Here is a 20,913-nt window from a genome sequence, read left to right on the forward strand (position 1 = left end):
CTCCTGGTGAGATGCATGGGAAGCACATGTTAAATCTGATCAAGCCTCAGGATCTAATTACCAGTTCATAGGAAATACAGAGGGTAGTGGAAACACGATAAAAGACATCACAAGGATAAAATCAACCATGTCCAAAAAGCAGAAAATTATATGGGTCAAATAACCTGTCAAATGACAATGAGAAGAAAGTGGAAGGGGAAACTACTTTAGAATAAAAGACTTCTGGGACATAACAACACAATGCAATATTGCAATGTGTGGACTTTGTTTGGATCCTAATTCAAAGAAATCAACCAGAATATTATTAGGATATTAGCTGATAATAAGGAATTCCTAAAACTTTCAAGGTATAGTAATGGCTTATATGTCTATGTCAAAAAGGAGCCCCTATCTGAGACACAGACTGAAGTACTTACAGATGAAATAATATGATGTCTTGGATTTGCTTTAAAATAAGCCAAAGGGAGCTGTGGGGCAATGAAGAAAGATTGGCCATTTGTTAAATGTTGAAGCTGGGTGATGGTACACAGGGGTTCATTGCACTACAATATTCTACTTTCGAATGTTTGAAAACTTCTATAATAGAAGATTAAGCAAAAAAACAAAACTTTTATGCTCACACTGGGCTTCAAGAGCTTGTTTAGTATTTTTTACTGAGCTTCCTCTCACCCCCTCCCCTTAGATCAAATCTCAGCTGCACAGAAGGGTAGAAGCTGCCCTTCACAGATGAGTGACATATACACCCTCCGGTTTGCAGGGGTTTAAGTCCCTTCTGTCGTACAGTTTGCCAGCCTCCTGAGTTTGGCCCCAAGTTGCTGTGAGGTGCCCATTTCACCCACAGTTGCATTTATTCCAGCTTGAGCAGTCTTGTTATCTGTTGCCTCTTCCACCAGATGCTGCACCTGCACCCCCAAATCTCCACCTCATCCAGTGTGATGTCAAAGTCCTTTGTTGTGTCATGAAACAGGACTGCCTGGGGATAGGGCACCATGGAGTCCTATGACCATCACCCAATGGAACACAGGCTGAGTGAGTCCCCATTCGCCTGTCCAGCCTCCCTGCTTGGGATGGGGCAGTGGGGGGCCGGGGAGAAGGGACAATTTCCCCAAACACCTCAATGACAGTGGGTTAGGATCTGAGACACACTGTCAGCATAGAGCAGGAACAGGTCAACCTGCAGGAAGTTTAGGCCTTCTTGGCTGAGATCTGGATGCACAGGCTGGCAAAGGTAAAAGGCCGGGCTTTCTGCCATTGTGGATTGGCTGATTGGTGTAAGGTTTCCCAGCCATTTCTTCATTCACTCAACCAATATTGAAATCTATGTTGGGGGAATTCCCTGGCGGTCCAGTGGTTAAGACTCCTCACTTCCACTACAGGGGGCACAGGTTTGATCCCTGGTCGGGGAACTAAGATCCCACCTGCTGCGTGGCACAGCCGAAAAAGAAAAGGGAGAAAAGAAGAAATCTATGTTGGGAGTGGAACTACAGCAATGAACACGTACAGGTCTCCTACCCTTATGGGATCTACCTTCTAATGGGGCAAGGTGGGTGATGACAAATAATGCGTTAGTAATACATCTCAAATACTAGGGAAAATTAAACAGGGTGTGGTGATAGAACATGAAGGGAGCTGTTTTAGACTAGGGTGAAAAGGCCTATGAAAGTAACATTTGACCTGAGGCCTGAATGGCAAGGACTCAGCCAAGTGAAAATCTGGGGACAAAGAACTAGTAAGTGCAAAAGCCTTAGATCAGCATTTACAAGAATGGAAACAAAAGATTTAAGCTAGTGAGCATTAGGATGGTGGTGGATGAGGTAAATGGAAAACATATCCAAGCTAGCAATAAAAGCTTCTAATATTTCATAGTCCCCTGGGGAAAGGACACAAATGATTTGCAGGAGTTAGAAATGCATATTTAAGCAGTCAAATAGCATCTTGCTCCTCTAAGTTATTTTTTAAAATAAATTTATTTTATTTTTGGCTGTATTGGGTCTTCGTTGCTGCACGCAGGCTTTACTCTAGTTGCAGCGAGCGCGGGCTACTCTTCATTGCGGTGCGCAGGCTTCTCATTGCGGTGGGTTCTCTCGTTGCGGAGCAGGGGCTCTAGGCACGTGGGCTCAGTAGTTGCGGTGCGTGGGCTCAGTCGTTGTGCTGCACGGGCTTAGTTGCTCTGTGGCTTGTGTGGGATCTTCCAGGACCAGGGATCAAACCCGTGGCCCCTGCATTGGCAGGCAGGTTCTTAACCACTGCACCACCAGGGAAGTCCCTCCTCTAAGGTTCTAATGGCAAATTACCCTTTTAAAAATCATAATTATATTGACGTTTTTATTATGTTACATGATAGTGACAGAGCAGTGAGAACAAGGGCCTTATCTGTCCACCGCTCTATTACCAGAAGCTGGATTCCCTAACTTTGACTGGCCTGTGATAGGGCCTTGCCCATTTCTACTGAACAGATGCTCAAGTTAACAGTAATCAGTGATATAATCGCCATGAATGACATTTGCCATAGCAAGATACATGACCAGCCTGTCAGTGACAGGGTTGGAATATCAACGTTTTCATTAGAAAAACATCCTGCATGTATTTAAATTCTGAATAGCCAATTTTTGCTGGTAAATTGTTAAAATGAGACATTGTTGAGAACTCTCATTGGACTCCTATGTTGCTCGGTCTCCATTTGTCTTTTGATAATCACTTTCTGATATTAATAAAGTATTTCTAAAAGAATCAGTGAATTAACAGAAATTATGCCAGGCAGTGATAGATTCCTGGAATTGTAGAAGACTTGAATTAGGAATCAGACCTGGGTTCAAGTCCCACTGCTGTCACTCACTTGCAGCTGTGACCTTGGGCATATCCAAAAACCTTTGAGACCATATTTGGGGTTTTCTTCATGTATTTATTTACCTTCATTTATTTATTTGGTTTGCACCGGGTCTTAGTTGTGGCTCGCTGGCTCCTTAGTTGTGGCATGCATGTGGGATCTAGTTCCCTGACCAGGGATGGAACCCCGGGCCCCCTGCATTGGGAGCACGGAGTCTTAACCACTGCGCCACCAGGGAAGTCCCAAGACCATTTTTGTAAAAGGGATCTATTATCTATTCTTGCCTAAATCACAACACCCTTGTAAAAATCTGATTAAAGCTGTAAAATAAGATACTACTTAAGCTTTTGGAAGTGGCTGGAGGTTACGTTGAGAGCCTGTAAAGCCTTTGCCTGCTTTGCATTTTTTGTTTGGTCAAATCCCCACAGCCCCATTTTGTTTTAGAGCCCTAGCAACTAAAAGAGGAGGTGCTTTAGACTGGGTGTTTAGGGAAGGCCTAACGTCCAGTTTTTGGCTGTCGAAGTCCATCACTGAGCAGGGCTGATAGGCACAGAGCCCTTTATTAGGGATTCCTCTGGCCCCATCTCTCTCCCAATAATTAGACAAGGGACCCTTTGCCTCTTGCCTTCCCGTCACAGGTAAACCCTCCCAATCCCAGAGAGCATCAATCAACACAGACTGTTACATTTTACTTTATTTTGCACATAATGAAGATAACTGACTAAGCAGTTCCAGAACTGTTAGTATTCATTAATCAAGAAGTAAATGAGGTGAGAAGACAAACTTTTAACTTCCTCCCAAACGTACTGCAAGTATCACAGAAACTTGTAACAACACATGCAATACAGGCTGGTTTCAACATACAGAGAGCCCAAGCAAGAAGGGTGAGTCCTGAAGATCCACGTGGGTCACAGGAGGAGCAGTGCTCCAGGAGGCTGGAATCTACCCAGTCTCTCACCCCGCTCCCACACAGAACTACCCTGTGAAGTTCTCTGCCCTTTGTCAGATCCAAATCCAAGAAGCTCTTTCATCCCGCATTCCGGGCTCATCACTACCCCCCATTCCAAGGTGGTTAATCCACACACAGAAATCCAGGCAGAACCAAATATACTTGCCCAGCTGTGTTTCATGTGGCATTTCCACAAACCAGGCTCCAGCTCAAATTCTGTACAGGAAGTTCCCATTGCTGTCAAAGAACTCTCGTCCCCTCTGCACAACTTTGTTGCTAAAGTTCTGGTCACCTGGCTCCCCTGCCTTCAACTCTGCCAGCTCCTTGTCACTTGGCAATCCATCACTGTCAGTTCCTCTAGTGCCTCCACAGTCACTGGTGGAGAACTTCTGCAGCTCTCTCGGATGACCTAGGGCTGCAGCAACAGGCACAAAGCTCTTCTCCTCCTCCAGGCCCTGGATTCCTTTATTCCTTTCCTTCTGTCTCCTTGGTGTATTTGTTCTGTGAGTGTTCAATTCTGTCACTTTCAAAGCTGCGCTGTGACCATGGCCTTTGGATGAGGCTTCATCCCCTGGTATCAGCAAAGAGCCCGTTACAGAATGGCTTGCAGAAAGCGGTGCTGAGGTATCCCCAGAGCCTGGGAGCTGCTGGAGTGAGCAGGCAAGCCCAATTTTCTTAAGGACTTTTTGATCCTGCTTCAGTTTCTGCTCTAATGTAGGCACAAACTTGCTTTTTAAAACTCTTCGGATCACATCAGTGCTGACATCAAAGCCTTCAGCCAATCTGGGAACTGACCAGGACTCTGCAAATTCCCTGTGTAAATACCTATGAAAAAAAGAAGCAGGTTTTCAATCTGTGAAGAAGTCTCCTATCAGAACAGTTAACTGATAATACTAGTGATAAATACATGAAAAGAAGAGGCTTGGAAAAACTGCAAACGCAGTGTTTATCTTGTGCCACTAAATGGCTGCGGTCCATTCCTGTGTGCTAACAGCGACACCCAACTACTCTTAGTCATTTCATTTCATATCAACTGAATTCCTCTCTCACTGCATGGCAGGCCCCAGTTAGATCCTGGGGATGCATGACGGCTGTCTTTCCCTTCAAAGAACATACAGTCTGGTGGTGGAGACAGATACAGTAACATACAAAAAAACTATGAGAAATATCCCAGCAGAGGATGCTGTGAGAGCACTGGGGAGGGAGAGGCAGGGACAGCCTATCACCACATTTGCAGGGTGGCCCAGGAATGGCTTCAGGAAGTCCACGCTAGAGCTGGTCTGAAAAGATGAGAAGTTGTCATAAGCTGGCAGAGGGGAGGAGAGGAAGAAAAGGTCAAAGGTACTGATGGTAGAGTGAGCAGCAGGTGGAATACGACGAAGCACATCACCTTTGCTGGGAACAGCTCAGTCTGTGACGGGGCAGCAGGAGCAGGAGCATGTCATGCTCAGGGATTCCAGAGCCCATCCCAAAGCAACAGTGAACCAAGGACGGAGTTTAAGGAGCAGAATGCCATGAGCAAATTTTCATTTTGAAGCTCAATCCAGTAGTAGTGAAAGAGGGCAGTCATCAGTTAGATTCCCTGAACTATAACCTGTAACCTGCCTTCACTGACCAAGCTTGCTTTAACTGTTCATGCAAACTGCATACCCTCCAAGCTTCACATAGCCTAGACAACGTATCACAAGACTCCTTTAAGTGCCTCCTATAGATAACACCTCTGACCATGGGTCACTCTGGTAACAGCTGCTTAAGTTGTTGTTCAGGAACATGGGGCTAGTTTTGCCCAGTTCAAACTAGTTGAGACCACTGACCATTCAGCTGGGCCTGTACAAGTGTCCAATGGGTGACCTTTCAATGTCAAGGGCCAAAAACTCCATCCTCAGATCATGCTAATGCTGCCGACCATTTTCTGAACATGCACCCCATGAAGAACCAGGTAACTCAGATACCCCTGTGCAGAGCACCAATTACTTCACCTTTTTCTAACATGTAATCACTTTCCCGAAGCCTCAGACCACCCTGCTTCTTTACCCCATAAATATCCTAAGCCTCTTTCTTCAAGGAGGCAGATTTGAGACTTGTTCTCCCATCTCCTTGCTTGGCTGCCTGTGAATAAATCCTTTCTCTGCTGCAAACCTCGGGGTCTCAGCAATGGCTTGCTGTGCATCAGGCAAATGAACCTGGTTCAGTAACAGTAGTTTCTCAGTGCAACACTAGAGATGGAAAGATCAGGCAAGAGGCTGTCACAGTAATCCAGGCAGTCTGAACCGAGACAGTGGCAATGAGAGCAGAGGAGGAAAGAGACTTGAGAAATATTCTAGGAAGGCCAAGTGGTTACACTTGGTAAGGAACTAAATACTGGGCGAAGAAATAGGCTGAGATTCAGTATCTTTTTTTTTTTTTTTTTAGTTAATTAATTAATTTATTTATTTTTGGCTGTGCTGGGTCTTTGTTGCTGCACAGGCTTTCTTTAGTTGCGGCGAGCGAGGCCACTCCTTGTTGCAGTGCGCGGGCCTCTCATTGTGGTGGCCCCTCTTGTTGTGGAGCACGGGCTCCAGGCACGCGGGCTCAGCAGTTGTGGCTCACAGGCTCTAGAGCGCAGGCTCACTATTTGTGGTACACAGGCTTTGTTGCTTTGTGGCATGTGGGATCCTCCCGCCATGTGGGATCCTCCCAGACCAGGGCTCGAACCTGTGTCCCCTGCATTGGCAGGTGGACTCCCAACCCAACCACTGCGCCACCAGGGAAGTCCCAAGATTCAGTATCTTTAGAGTGGGTGATTGGTGGGACCATTCGGGGTTATAGCAAAAATAGGAGCAGAATGAAATTGTCAGGGAATAATGATGAATTTTATTTTGTACATGTTGAGTTTAAGGAACCTGTGTGACAGCCAAACAGTGATATCTAGTGCACAGCTGACTATATAGGGTTCAGAAGAAAAACATGGACTGGACATGATAGATCTGGAAGTCATAAGCCAGTAGCAGGAGTGGTTGAAGCCATGCAAGTGGCTGGCATTAGGAAAGGAAATATGCAGAGTGAGATAAACGACCAAGGACACAATGCTAAAAACTACAATAATTAAGATACAGGAGGAAGACGGGGAGCCCACGGAGGAAACAGAAAACCAGTCCTAGAAAGAGGAGTGAGTGGCAGCCTGGGTCAAGGGAGAATTTCAAGAATGCAGACACGGTCAGATGCTGCAGAAATGTTAGTTAGGCTAAAGCCTTGAGTGTCAGTTATGCCAAGCACTGAGGAAGTCCCTGGTAGATTTGTGGATAATAGTTTCATTGTTGTGATGAAACAAACAAAAATGAGGGTAGGGAGCCAGGGAGCCAGCAGGGAACTAAAGGAGGAGGGAGTGTAGTATAGCCTTGACAGTTGGGTTTCCTTTTCTTTGTAATCCAAGTGACTGACTTAAGCTTTGCTTGCCAAGGCATGCACTTCAAAGATGACTATCTCCAATAAACACACTGCCAGCCACACAACTAGATAAAAAGCTAGGCTTCCCCCCAACCCTCCACTGAGGCGCATTTGTTTTAGAGATTATGGTTGGCTTCAATAACTAACTACTTGGGCCACTTGCTTTTTCTCTTCTTGCGCTTTAAATTCCTGTTATGGGACTTCCCTGGTGGTCCAGTGGCTAAGACTCCATGCTCCCAATGCAGGGGGCCCGGGTTTGATCCCTGGTCAGGAACTAGATCCCACATGCTGCAACTAAGAGTTTGCATGCCGCAACTAAAGATCCTGTGTGCCGCAACTTAAAAACAAAGACCCCACATGCTGCAACTAAAGATCCCGCATGCCGCAACAAAGACCTGGCACAGCCAAAATAAATAAATAAATAATTTAAAATAAAATTTAAAAATTAAAAAAAATTCCTGTTAAATTCACCAATAAAGAGCCCTCAAAACCCTAGGCCCCTACCCTCAACCCCAATAAAAGAAGAACCCCAGGGGCTTCCTTGGTGGCGCAGTGGTTGAGAGTCCACTTGCCGATGCTGGGGACGCGGGTTCGTGCCCAGGTCCGGGAAGATCCCACATGCCGCGGAGCGGCTGGGCCCGTGAGCCACGGCCGCTGAGCCTGCGCGTCCGGAGCCTGTGCTCCGCAACGGGAGAGGCCACAACAGTGAGAGACCCGCGTACCGCAAAAAAAAAAAAAAAAAGATTGAGAGTGGAAGGTAAGGAGGAGACCAAGAAGCTTTAAACAGTTCTTACCTAATAGCCTGTTTTTTCTCTGAAATAAAAAGATATTTATTGATCACAAAAGGGCAGATGGAAGGGTTGAAAAGGCTGGTGTTCAAGATAGGAGAGGAAGCTGACAGGAGGGAGCTGCTACAGCCTCATAAAATCTTGATCAGCTCTATAAAACCCCCTTTATTCTAAGTCTCAATTCCAGAGTTATTCTGATAGGAATGGAAAAAGGAACATGACCTACAAAGTACTATTTAGCAATATTTATCAAAACGCAAGTCCATTTGCCCTTCGGTTCAGTAGCAACCCTACTTCTAGGAATGTATGTAACACATACATTTATGTAAGTGTAAATACTTCTGGCAGATATTTAGAGTATACAAAGTTATGCACTGGAGCACTATTTGTTACAGCAAGTGAGTGGAAAATTCAAGTGCCCACCATAAAAGACTGGTAAAATAAGCTACAGTTTACTAAGCATCTACAGAACAGCATGAGGAGCTCTCTCTTCGGAAGTGAAAAGAGCTTCAGAATATATTAAGTGAACAAAGCAAAGTACAGAACAGCATTTATAGTATTCTACTGTTTGTGATTATAGAAGTGAAAATAAAATTCTGTATTCATACGTGCTTGCTTCTATTTGCAGAAGGAAACCTAGAAAATGACACAAAAAACTATTAGAAATAGTATCCATAGGAGACTAGAGGGGATTAACACCTCTCAATGCGTATGCCCTGTTATACTGTTCTAATTTTGAGCCATATGTATTATCTATTCAAAACAAAAAACTTAAAATTTAAAAAAGGATCTCTTTTCTAAGATACGGATCCTCTCTTCGGAGCAACGTAACCATGGAAGCTCCATCCCTGGTCCTTAGATCAAGAACGTCATGATCTACTTACTATATACGGGTTAAATGTTGTGACGCCTGTAACTTACTATTTAAAAATTTCAGCAAAAAATGAACCATGTCATAACGTTAAAAACTATTACATCTAGATGGCGGGCTCATCGACGTTTATCTTATTACTTGACTTTTCTGTTAGAAATCTGGAAAGATAAAAAGCAAAAAATACAAAAACAACGTTCTAAGTTCTGAGCTCCAGTATCCTTCACTTCTCATCACAGCAGATCCTAACTGCCAACAGTCTTACCGGATCTGCTCCATGGCTTCCCACGTCAGGGTCCTGGGCGGGGAACCTGGCGCCTCCATTTGCTTCCGAATTTTCTGGAACCGGATAGCTTTTCTCTGTCGTTTCAGGGCGCTGAGAGAGAGAACCAATGGCAGAAGCCATGCGTGGAAGCCAGATGGGTGGTTTGAGAGCCCTGGGCTCAGTCAGAGCGCCCAGCCCGCTTCTCTTTGCAAGGACAACCTGGCCATGTCTGTCAGCCTAGACCTGCTCTGAACACCGCCCCAGAAATCTAACACCAAGAACAACAGCCCACAAGCTGTTGCCGAATTCTTTAAACGGGTGATGAAATACGTCCTTGGTGAAGGGACTCGTGGTCCCAAAGGAGCTAACAGCTGCCCCTGTGCCCCTGACAACGGGTGAGAAATAAGGGCCGCCGCAGGACGCCCGGCGCCAAGGGGGCGCGGCCTGGGGCGCCCAGGCCCGAGGCCCTGCTTCAGGCTGAGGGCCCGGGAAGGAGCCGGTACCTCTCCACTTCCTGCAGCTCCCGCTCCTCCGGCTCCCAGTCGGAATCGGGGTCCGGCTCCCGGCCGACAGATCCCGGGATCGCCACGCCCCGGGTAGCAAACCCACAGCGAGCGACCGCGGCACGGACACCCCCGCCCAGCAAGGAATTCAGAGCAACCGCCATGTTGTCGAGAAAAAGCTCTCCCCCGCCCCCGCTACCCTTCAGGGTAGAGCCTGAAGCCGGGGGGCGGGACCGGAACTGGGCGGGAAGGTGAGGGGCTGGAGCGTCTTTTCCGCTTCCGTCTGGGGGCGTGACTTCTGGGCTTGAACTGCTCTGCCACCCGCCCTCACCCGTTGTAATTACAGATCAGGCTTCTGGTTTTCATCTTAAGTGCAGTGGTGTCCACCTGTAAACTAGCACTCCAAGTTATCATAGTCTTTTAGGTTTCTGATTATAGAGTAGTATCTGTTAATTACAGAAAATTTAGAAGAGCAAAAAGAAGATAAAAACCTCTAATCTTACTGTGAAATAAGCATATTGGCTATGACCATGGACTCTAGGGCAGGACTTACCGAGTTTGAACCCTGGCTTTGCCACTCATTACCTTGTTCTTTCTTTATTCCTTCCTTTCCTTCCTTCTTTGTTTTAGATGAAAATGGGATCATATAACATTTTTAAATGGCTGCCTAGTATTCTGATTCTATGATTGTACTGTTGTTTTTTTTTTTTTTTTCTTTTTGCGGTATGCGGGCCTCTCACTGTTGTGGCCTCTCCCGTTGCGGAGCACAGGCTCCGGATGCGCAGGCCCAGCGGCCATGGCTCACGGGCCCAGCCGCTCCGCGGCATATGGGATCCTCCCAGACCGGGGCACGAACCCGTATCCCCTGCATCGGCAGGCGGACTCTCAACCACTGCGCCACCAGGGAGGCCCTGTACTGTTGTTTTTTAAGTCCAGTAGTTTTCAAACTTTTTTCCTCATTGAAAGACATGTGCACAGTCCAGTCTCGTGGGAATACCTAGGGTATTTACGGTTATACTTCACCTTCATTAACACAGACATCTGAGTGCCTATTGTGTGCCAGGTCCTCAGGATATCATGGCAAATCAGATACACACTGGCCTGCATATCGCAATGCAAGTGGTGAAGAGTGATGCTATTACAGGAATAATCCTCACTCTACTCAAGTTCATTTTTATTATCATTAACAAATTGTAATTGAGTATCAGCAACACATTACCATGTTTGTAACCCATCTTACAATTAAAACAACAGTGGGTAAACAATACTGATTTAAACAATAACCTATTGAAGGACTAAACTGTTTTCTCTGTTTCATAATTATAAACCTTCTTAGGTAATGGTTTCTAGAGGAGCTTTGTTGAAAGTAAAAAAATAAAAAAAAAAGAACAAACCCCATAAAGTTCTTTACATGCTAATAGGAAATAGCTGTAAAATGCATTGGTAAGTAGGGTACAGACATTGTGAAAGTTATGCTATTGTCTGGGTAAAGGGAGAAAAACAATTTATATAAATACATGTATATATGTGCCTTAAATGTTTGTGAAAGTATACACATGACCCAGGGAACATTGATTGGCCCCAGGGAGGAAAACTGAGTAGCTGGAGGAGGAGGGTAGGAGAGAGACTATTCACTGTGTCTTTGGAATTTGCATAGATAATGCATCACTTATCTATGATATGTGGTGTATTATCGATGCAAAAAAATGTTTTTAATAGCTAATCAACCCCAGACTGCCTTCTCCATCTAGAGAAGGACTTTTACTCTCAGGAAAGTAATAAAAGAAGGTAAGTTACACAACTAAACACACGTCAAACACCTGAGGCCCCTGGCTTCTCTTGGCTGTTGGTGGCACTGGAAAAGCTGCTCCATGACTCGCCACTTATCCTCTTCTGTCACCTTTCTTTTGTCACAGCCCCGGAGGTTAACAAGGGTCATGGCATCGGAGAGAAGTGCATCCTTCACTTCTCAATCAAGGTGTGAGTCGGTGGTGAAGCTTGGAGAGTGGTTTACCTGCCGGGAGGAGTCATTATCCATCCCCTTCCTAGACCACCTGAGCACGTCATGATTCTTGCAGGCCCAGCTGGAGGTTCTAGGAGAGACATCCCCCTCCAGTGGGCCCCCCGTTCGTGGCCTCAGCCAAGGAAGCTGGATGCTCTGACTTCCAAGGCCACAGGACTCTGCCACAGAGATCCCTCCAGTGCATAGGCTGGTGAGAGCAAATCAGACAGCCTGACTCTATAGTGATAGTGTCCTTAAAGGCAAGGCTCACATGAGGAACTTCTGGGATCCAAAACCTGGGTTCCTATGCTGGAGGCCAGAGACCACCAAGATCGGATTTAGCAGGTCAAAAGTGCAAATGTCTTACACCTTCTGCTAGATCCTATCCACCCTAGTGCCCCTGCGTCCCCCATTCTGTGTTCCACCACCTGAGTACACTCCTAACCCAGGTGTCCTGTTCGGGGGCAGACCTTGGTTTTGCAAAGCCCGGGAGATAATCCTCACCTCCAGCAGCCAGGGCTTCTGCTTGTGGTCCAGCAAAATGTCAAAAGCGAGGATCTCAAAACAGGCACATGTACCTCCACTCAGATACTGGGGAAAACAGGTTTGGTAGCTGTGGCGAAGAACAGAATGTGCCGAGATGATGGCTTTGATGATGATGTCCTCAATGTCTCCCCACAGCTCTCAGGGGTCGCAGCTGTGTTCTTGCAGCCAGGCGTTGAGTGTTGACAGCTTCCTGTGAGGCCCAGTGCTCAGAGGAAGACCAGTGGGGCCGGGCTGCAGACGGGAAGCTCCCTAACACTAATCCTAATTCCGTGCCTAGGTTCCTTGTGCTTTAAGGGGTTGCCGCCAGCTTGGAGCAGGGTTTAATTATAGGGTAGGGTTTGGGGTGCACTTGGTGGTCAGGCACAAGACAGGGGTCTATAAGGGTTGAGCCAGCTCAATCTCCCAAGGGCCAACTCAGCTCTGCTGAGACTGTGGGGCTAAAGGGCAGAGAAAGAGGAGAAAACAGAGAAGGGCATACCTCTTACTGCCCACAGCATCATCCCAGACAAAATTCTCATGGTGTTTGTTGACGGCATAGTTGGTCAGGTGCATGCAGGTGTCATCCTGGGAAGAGAGTGGCCCTGTGGTCAGGCTACTTCCATGCAGTTCTTCTCTCCAGCCCTTTGTTGCCTTCTGATTACCTACCCTGCCCCTGGATGGCTCATCTCCTGTCCCTCTTCATGGAGGACTATCCTGTAAGCTCCTGGGGAAGGGGTGTGCCCTTCCTGCAGGCATGGCTTTTCTGCAGTCAGCACCCCCTGAATGCTGTCCTTCCAGCCAGGTGCCAAGGTGCTCCAGGCTTCACTCCTTGTTCATGTGTGACAAGCTAGCTGCGTGACAAGCCCCTCTACCTGGTTTCTCCACAGAACCTCAGCACTCGTGGCAGTGGAAGAGAAGAGGGTGCTGCCCTGCACCCCAGTGCTGCCGGCTGGCCTCTTTTTTTTTTTTAGGATTTTTTTTTTCTAAAGAATTTTTTTTTTGATGTGGACCATTTTTTAAAGTCTCTATTGAATTTGTTACAATATTGCTTCTGTTTACATTTTGGTTTTCTGGCCAGGAGGCATGTGGGATCTTAGCTCCCCGACCAGGGATCGAACCCACACACCCTGCATTGGAAGGCGAAGTCTTAAACATTGGACTGCCAGGTAAGTTCCCCAGCTGGCCTCTTACCAGGTTGCTGTGGCTGGGCTCCACGTAGGGCATGGTGGCAAAGCTGGCCAGGCCCTCCTCATACATGGAGATCCGAAGAGGGTCACAGGATGTGATCAGGACATAGATTCTCATGTCAAACTTGAAGCCATCAATGAGGAAGGGCTGAGAGCAGGCAAACCCACCGGGGAAAAGTAATAATACCGTGGTCACTCAGTATCTGCAGGAGATTGGATCCAGGACCCCCACCCCCCATGGATACCAAACTCCACGGATGCACAAGTCCATTGTATAAAATGGTATCAGCCCTCCATATCCACGGGTTCCACATGTGCAGATATGGAGGGAGGGCCGACTGTACTTTCGAAGTACTTACTATGTACCATAAACTGTTGTAAGCACTTCAAATACATAATAACTCATTTAATTTTCACAGTAACCAAAAAAATTTTTTTTTCACAGTAACCATATAAGGTAGTTACTGTTTTTATGCCCATTAACAGATGAGGAAACTGAGGCATGGAAAAAGTTAGAAATTTGCCCAAGATCACATATCTAGAAAGTAGAGAAACTCAGGTTCAGAGCAGGTTGGCTCTGAACCATGGCCCATGCTGCCTCCCAGATAACGAGGATGGCAGGAAGGATAGGAGCCTAAAACTGTCTTCCTCCCTGGCTTTGGGAGAGATGAGGCACCCAGTGCTGGCAGAGGGACCACCAGGTCCCTCTGAAGGGTCCTGAGGCACCCTTCACCTTGGAGATGTATTGCTGGCAGATCATATGTCCTCCTGGCTTGATCTCCCATGGATTTCGGGTGATGAAGATGCCAGGTCCCTGACAGCCCCTGTCTGGCTTACAGATATAAGTGCGGGTTTTTTGCTGATGAACATAGGACTGGAAGTCCCTATAGCTATATGCAGAGGAGGGTGGTGGTCAGAGGGTTTCTGTGCTTGATGGCTGAACCAGGACCCTGGGGAGTTCTTCCTGCTGTCCAATCCCTGCTCTTCCTGGAGTACTCAGTCTCACACCTACTTTTCTCTTTTTCTTTTGTTTTTTTTTTAATTGTATAGTTGAGGTACAACATTATATGTTTCAGGTGTACAATATAGTTATTCACAATTTTTAAAGGTTATACACTATTTATAGTTACTTTAAAATACTGGCTCTATTCCCTGTGTTGTACAATGTATCCTTGTAGTTTATTTTATACATAATAGTTTGAGACCTACTTTTCTTTAACCTTCTCTTTTCTTTTCAGCTAAAACTTCCCTTCTACTTCCATCCCCCTGAGACATTCTAGGTCCCAGAGCCAGAGTCTGGTGGGAACAGAGATGGCGAACCCTTTCCTCCCCCAGAATCTCAACCTGGGGAGCCAGGCTCACTAACTCTTCAGGGAGGCACCAGATGCACGGGAAGATGTTGCACTCAGTAGGATAGAGTTTCTGCATGCGGTTGAGGCTCCGAGCCAGCAGATCTTTGTGGCAGATTTCTGTCATGCCAGGGAAGTGGCTGATTTTCTGAAACAGAGCCAGTTGGTTATACTATCGCCCAGAGTAAGGGGCAGTTCCTGGGGCCTGAACATTCCAGATAGCAGTGGAAAAGGACTGAGGAGGTCAAGGGAGAAGTCACAGTGGAGGTAAACACTGCACCTAGTCCCCAAGGGAGAAAAGGAAGGTTCCCTAAGGCAGGTGGGAAACTGCCGCTTGGCCTCTCCCCAAAATACACATACACAGCAAGGTTAGCAAATGAGGGGCAGTGAGAAGGGCTAGCCAGGACTTTGGGCCTTCTGGCCACCTTATAACATCCCTCAGACTACCGGGGACTAGCCCTATAGGAATAACTGGTGCAGAATAACACAAAGCAAATGAGAAAACATTTCCCCAAAGAGAAAGGAAACTAAGGAGCAGCCCCAGGGAATGCACGGCAGTGGCACTCTCAGAGGGCAAGGCATTGCCAGGGTGGCCTGCTGGAAACCCCCGCTGCTCTGGCCCTCAGGCCTGGGAGGTTCAGTGCTCTCTGGTTTTTCCCCTCATGAGCTGGGTGAGCTGAGTATTTCTGAGGCTCAGTGTCCTTAACATAAGGGTATTTTGGGGGAATTCCCTGGCGGTCCAGTGGTTAGGACTTGGTGCTTTCACTGCAGGGGGCATGGGCTCGATCCCTGGTCAGGCAACTAAGATCCCACAAGCTGTGGCTGAAGCCAAACAAAAGGAAACAAAACAAAAAAAACATAAGGGTATCTTTTTGGGGATTTAATGAGGTGAGAATGTAAAAGCACTTAACAGTGTCCGACCTCAATAAATGCTGTTGTTGTGATCCTTATCTCACAACTGCTCTCTGCATGCCCCTTCTTAGGGGCTTTTTGAGCGCTTCTAGCAGTCTCTTGCTCTTGCTCTTCTCCCATAATTCGTGGGATAGGTGATAGTCTCAGCCCCCTGCTTGCCTTCCCTCAAAATAAGCCTACAGACACTTTTAAATTATTTAATTGCTAACCACCACAAAGACCCAGTTAGAGGATAACAAAAATACCATGAAGAAGTAATATCTGGGGCTTCCCTGGTGGCGCAGTGGTTAAGAATCCGCCTGCCAGTGCAGGATACACGGGTTCAAGCCCTGGTCGGGAAAGATCCCACATGTGGCAGAGCAACTAAGCCCATGCGTCGAACTACTGAGCCTGCGCTCTAGAGCCCGCGCGCCACAACTACTGAAGCCCGCGCGCCTAGAGCCCGTGCTCCGCAGCAAGAGAAGCCACCGCAATGAGAAGCCCGCACAACTGCAATGTAAAGTAGTCCCCCCAGACCCCTCCCTCCAAGGGGCGAAGAAACAGAGACCCAATGCAGCCAAAAATAAATTAATAAATTTATTTAGAAAAAAAGAAGTAATATCTTCTTGTGGACCCTGGTCCATCTTTCCTAACTTTCTTGCTGCCATGCAGGACCCCGCACTGACTCTTAATGGATGTGGAGTGCTAGGCTAAGCTGCTTGGAAGTCTGGATCATTCACCTGGCTCTACTGTTAGCTCTGAAGCTCCCAGTCTTCCCCCTAAGATAGGCTCACCTGCCCTGGAGGGCCCAGCTGAGCTTGCTTCCAGGCAAGCAGCATATATTGAGATAGGATGTGGCCAGCAGACACTTCCTTCAGGTAACAGAAGTTCCAGAGACCCAAGAGGAGAATATTTCCATTGGTGCAGAAGCCCCTGGCCATGGCCTTTCCTGCTCTGCATAGGGGTATAGCCACCAAGAGTGGAAGGCTTGGGTGCCTGGGTGCGAGGGTAGGAGTAGTCATTCTGGGGCATAGTTCCTTTAGGATCTTGGGTCTGGAGGTTGTCCCTGAAATCTCTTCATGTCCATGACACGTTCCAGTGAGACAGAGCAGTCTGTCCAGTACACAGTCCACTCTTTGTCCTCCCCCACCTCCTTCAGGCCACACAACTGGGCTGCCCTGTGCACTGTGGAGGGCGGGAGGTCAGTGGAGCCAGCCTGGGCACTGGCAGCAAACCTTGGGACTGCAGCTGGGTTGGGTAAGGAACAGACCTGACCAGAGAGCAGGTCATTTTTTTCAGCTCTGCTTACCTCAGTTTAGTTACCATTGTGACAATTCCAAGTTCATGAGGCTGTCAGGGTCCTTCCAAAATGTGACAGAAAACTAGAGACTGGATCTCTGTTCCTGTCAGTCCTCTCAATTAGGATGGTTTCTGGCCTGCAGAGCTGACCCTCGGAGGGGTCACACTGGCACCTTACACTTTGGGGCACCCGTAGCACAGATGCCAGTGGGGATGAGGGGAGGAAGAAATGACTAACCTAGCTGGTGTTTTGTTTTTTTTTTTCTTAATTGCTGAAGCTACCTCAAAAGTTGCCTTGAAAAAACAGTTTTAACCTGGTCTCATCTCATTTCTTGTAAAATCTGGGGTGGTGGGGGGAGGGATGGTGATTTTGGTCATTTTTTTCTTGTTAGCTAACTGGAGATTCCTACTCTACTGCTGAGACTAACTGGAACAGTGATGTGTCAGCTACTGGTAGCTGAGTCAGGAGGCTCAGTCCAGGTTATAGGCCAGCCTAACAAGATCCAGGGGCTGGGAGCAGATTGGGGGGACCATCTCCAGAGTGAAAGCCACAGCCCTAAGTGTCCTCTTATGCCCAGTGGTGTGAGTGACAAGCTGGGTGCTTACCACTTTCATACTTGCAGTTGGTCAGATTGATGGCCAGGGGTCTGGAATGGAGGAATAGCAGAAATCAGGCAGAAGGAGAGAAGGACCCTGGGCTGCCAGGCACCCAGAAGAAGAGACACCCAACAGATTAACAGTGCAATTCATTTTCTCTAGAAGCCACTTAAAGGAAAGACCAGGATGACATAAACGTGCTGAAATTCTAAACTAAGCTAGCCCAAGTGATTCTGAATTTTGTTTTTGTTGTACAAAAAGGCTAATGACCTCCTGTATTTCCTGTTCTCTTTCCTAGGCTAAAGGGAAGACTTTGGATCCCAGCCTGACTGCTGAAGGGCAGAGGGTTACTCTCTGGAGCTGGGCAAGTGAGGGGGTCCAGGGAACGGTTACCTGTGTTTCCGCCTTCTCTTTCTCCTCCCAACTTCTAATTCATCTGGGTCAGCTGGGGTTATGATTTTCTTTGGTATTTTCTTGGCTACAATGGATAAAAGAACTCCATTCTTAAATGCATTAGTCAGCCTTTGAGAGTGCCTGCTGAGAAGGGTTAGAAGGCATGATAGCTTCCCCTTTAACACACTCCTCGGATTCCTCTTCTTCACCATAGTTTTCCTCTGATTCACTGGTCTTACAGGTACTTGGCTCCATCCTCTTAGATTCTGAGGCGAGAGGGGTGGGAGTGAAATGTATATGACTTCCCTCCAGGCCCAGGAAGGACGGCAGGAATCCACCCAAGGACCTTCATGGTATTATAAGGGCATGTTGCTGCTCCTTCAGAACAGAGCAGTCCCACTACAGAATGGGATGTTTCCAAATAGGTAATGGGGTCCGTGAGATGCCTATGAGATGTTGTCAGATTCGCTGACAAGCCGCAATTATCCAAGATCACTCCATACAATACTCTGGGGTGCATGCAGGGGCTGAACTGAGCTGGCAGGGACCATGACCATAGCTTTTTTGTTCTTGAATGTGATGGGGGATGGCTGGGGGTGCTGGGGGGACCTTCACTTTGAAAAATAGAGCTGAAGACCAAAGGTCGCCTAGGCCAGCCTTTTCCCTGCCCCATGATTCATTTTCTCCATACAGACACACTGGGGCCAGGCACCCAATGGCCAAGACACCCTGGGCTCTGACAGCGGAGGGGAAGCCCCCGGTGGACACTGCCCACCCCAGGTTCCGAGAGTGGAGGTACTGCCGGGTCCGCCCCTATCGGCCTGGTGCTGGACTCAGCTGGTCGCTCACGACCGCCCTTCGGCCGGCTCCCGCTCCTTACCGGGCGTTGCTGGGCCTCCGGGACCGCCTCCTTGTTCCACAGGAATGGCTGTCCCCGGTGATCGCGAGGGGGGCCCGCTCCCCCCTGCACCCGGGGTTCACACCTATCTTGGAGATCCCGGCGGCGCCGCCTTAAGCAAGCAGGCAGCCGCCGCCGCCGTCGCCATGGACACGAGGGCGGCCCCCATTGGAGAAGCGTTCTGGGGGCGGGGCCTTTCCGAGAACCACACCCACTTGGGCGCCAGCAGAGGCCATATTGGGCGGGTGCCCGAGAAGTTTGCCCCAGGGCTGCCGTAGGACACGCAATCGAGCGCCTGGCACTGGAGGGCGGATTCTTGCGGCAACTGACCCGATGCGTGATAGGACTTCTAGTCCTTCCGCTTTCACGCCAGTTCGCACGAGCCCCACCCCCACCCTTTCCTGAATCCGCGGGCCAAGCTCCCGGAATTTGGCCAACGCAGTGTTCGGGACGAGTACCTGCTTGCCTTCCTTCAGTGTTTTTAGTAACCATGTCTAGAGCAGTCCCAGCACTTGGGAGGGACGGCCGTGATTATCACACGTGCCCTGGAGGTGCTCATCAGACTGCTCCTTTACTGTCGCCATCTTTTCCTGATGTCCATCCGCTTTACCTCTGATTGCCACCTCCACCAAACTCCGCCCAATTTGTCACTTTAAGATTATCCCATGTGCTTAAATCTAAAGGACACTTAAAAAATTTCGCTCCTCTAAAAAGACATGTACATTTTCCGATTCATAGACTTCTTGACCTCCCTTCAGTGTATGATACTCTATTACCCTCTCCTTGAAATGCTTTGGAGTCCCTTGCCTTTCAGACGCAAACTTTTCTCACTCTTTCGACAAATATTTAACGTTCCAGGCACTGTTCTAGTACCTGAATCACCATTTCTTGCCTGAATTGCCACCATTAAGCAGCCTCTTAATTGGATTCCCTTATTCTATTTTTCCTTCCTTCATCCATCCATCCATCCACTGCAGCTTAAGTATTCGCCCTAAAATGCATATTTGTTACTCCCCAATTTAAAACTCTTCAAGGTTTCCCATTAGATCAAGTCCAAAACCCCTTAGTACAAGAGACCCTCCATCAAAAAAGAAGACAAACAAACAAAAAGCAAGCAAAGCGGTGGGGAGGCCCTGAGCTGGATTGTCCCTTCTTACTTACCTACTGTGCTCAAAGCCCAGGGCTCTGGATACAAAGGGTCTCCTAAGTGTTCCATGTTCAAGCTCAGAAAAAGCTTCCATAAATGCCCCCCCCCCCTTTTTTTTTGCGGTACGCGGGCCTCTCACTGTTGTGGCCTCTCCTGTTGCGGAGCACAGGCTCCGGACGCGCAGACTCAGCGGCCATGGCGCACGGGCCCAGCCGCTCCGCGGCACGTGGGATCGTCCCGGACCGGGGCACGAACCCGTGTCCACTGCATCGGCAGGCGGACTCTCAACCACTGCGCCACCAGGGAAGCCCATAAATCCCCTTCTTGACGATTCACAAAGTATTCATGGCTAAGAAGTACTACCATAAAGAAAACCTATTTGACTTTTACTTGTGGAAAAACTTATTTGGGGCCAGAGAAGGCTTTCCTCTGAACATTAATCCTAAGGAAAAACTGGGGAAATCCTGGTATTTGGACTCATCACCTTCGATACACAAAGTCCACTTTGCTCTAATGGTCATCTGCACTCCCTTCAGAGAGTGAGCGAGCAAAATAAAGTGATGTTATTGGAGCCCATATTTGCAAAGGCTTGCACAAAGAGGCATTAAGCTGAAATTACTGCAATGTGCCCAAAACATGAGGGTGACCAAAAACTGTTTATAGGAATTTAAATGTTAAACTGATTTTCTTATGAAATGGGTTGTGATGCATATTCTGCTTCATCTCAATGAGACTTTATTAACATGGCAGTCACACGGGCACAGCCCCAGCTCAGCTTCAGGTGTCTGACTGCCTGTGTTGCAGTCCTGACTCCACTACTTTTGAGCCATCTGACCTTGGACAAATTACTAAACCTCTGTCAGCCTCCATATCTTCGTCTGTTAAATGGGAGTATTAAGAGGAGGACCTGCAACTTTCAAGTTGTGAGGACACCTTGTTTTCACATGAAATGATGTATGTGAAGAACACTCAGCTCAGCTTTGGGGCTGAAGGAAA

The 20,913-nt window shown here is 47.7% G+C and overlaps 2 protein-coding genes across 3 annotated transcripts; both read right to left on the reverse strand.

Moving 5' to 3' along the window:
• Positions 1-3,503: 3,503 nt before the first annotated feature.
• NGRN (neugrin, neurite outgrowth associated) lies at positions 3,504-9,874 on the reverse strand. 2 transcript variants are annotated; one of them, XM_082618053.1, is made up of 3 exons: positions 9,630-9,872; positions 9,127-9,237; positions 3,504-4,601 (listed from the first exon to the last, which is right to left on the reverse strand). In XM_082618053.1, exons 1-3 carry the CDS (start codon positions 9,791-9,793, stop codon positions 3,986-3,988), a joined length of 891 nt encoding a protein of 296 aa, XP_082474179.1. In that variant the 5' UTR covers positions 9,794-9,872; the 3' UTR covers positions 3,504-3,985. The 2 variants fall into 2 exon arrangements, with proteins under 2 accessions (XP_082474179.1, XP_082474180.1); XM_082618054.1 differs by lacking the exon at positions 9,127-9,237 and having other exon boundaries at positions 9,630-9,874.
• A 965-nt stretch (positions 9,875-10,839) lies between these two features.
• On the reverse strand, positions 10,840-18,877 carry TTLL13 (tubulin tyrosine ligase like 13). Its single transcript, XM_082619620.1, is given in 13 exon segments — positions 10,840-11,598; positions 11,602-11,643; positions 12,136-12,315; positions 12,319-12,367; positions 12,656-12,741; positions 13,348-13,491; positions 14,077-14,233; positions 14,710-14,840; positions 16,650-16,768; positions 17,489-17,529; positions 17,873-17,995; positions 17,997-18,138; positions 18,753-18,877. Coding segments are annotated over 12 exon segments (1,371 nt in total). The 5' UTR covers positions 18,128-18,138; positions 18,753-18,877; the 3' UTR covers positions 10,840-11,430.
• Positions 18,878-20,913: the final 2,036 nt, after the last annotated feature.

The sequence above is a fragment of the Mesoplodon mirus genome (genome assembly GCF_964341445.2).
Source record: "Mesoplodon mirus genome assembly, chromosome: 4".
In the NCBI taxonomy this organism is placed as follows: Eukaryota; Metazoa; Chordata; class Mammalia; order Artiodactyla; family Ziphiidae; genus Mesoplodon; species Mesoplodon mirus.

Bases quoted from the DNA above. Each gene is read 5' to 3' on its own strand.
- NGRN (XM_082618053.1), bottom strand. From the start codon at position 9,793: ATGGCGGTTGCTCTGAATTCCTTGCTGGGCGGGGGTGTCCGTGCCGCG. The intron at 9,238-9,629 runs GTACCGGCTCCT...TCTCTCTCTCAG, and splicing joins GAGCTGCAGGAAGTGGAGAG to CGCCCTGAAACGACAGAGAA. The intron at 4,602-9,126 runs GTAAGACTGTTG...TTTTTTTCATAG, and splicing joins GAAGCCATGGAGCAGATCCG to GTATTTACACAGGGAATTTG.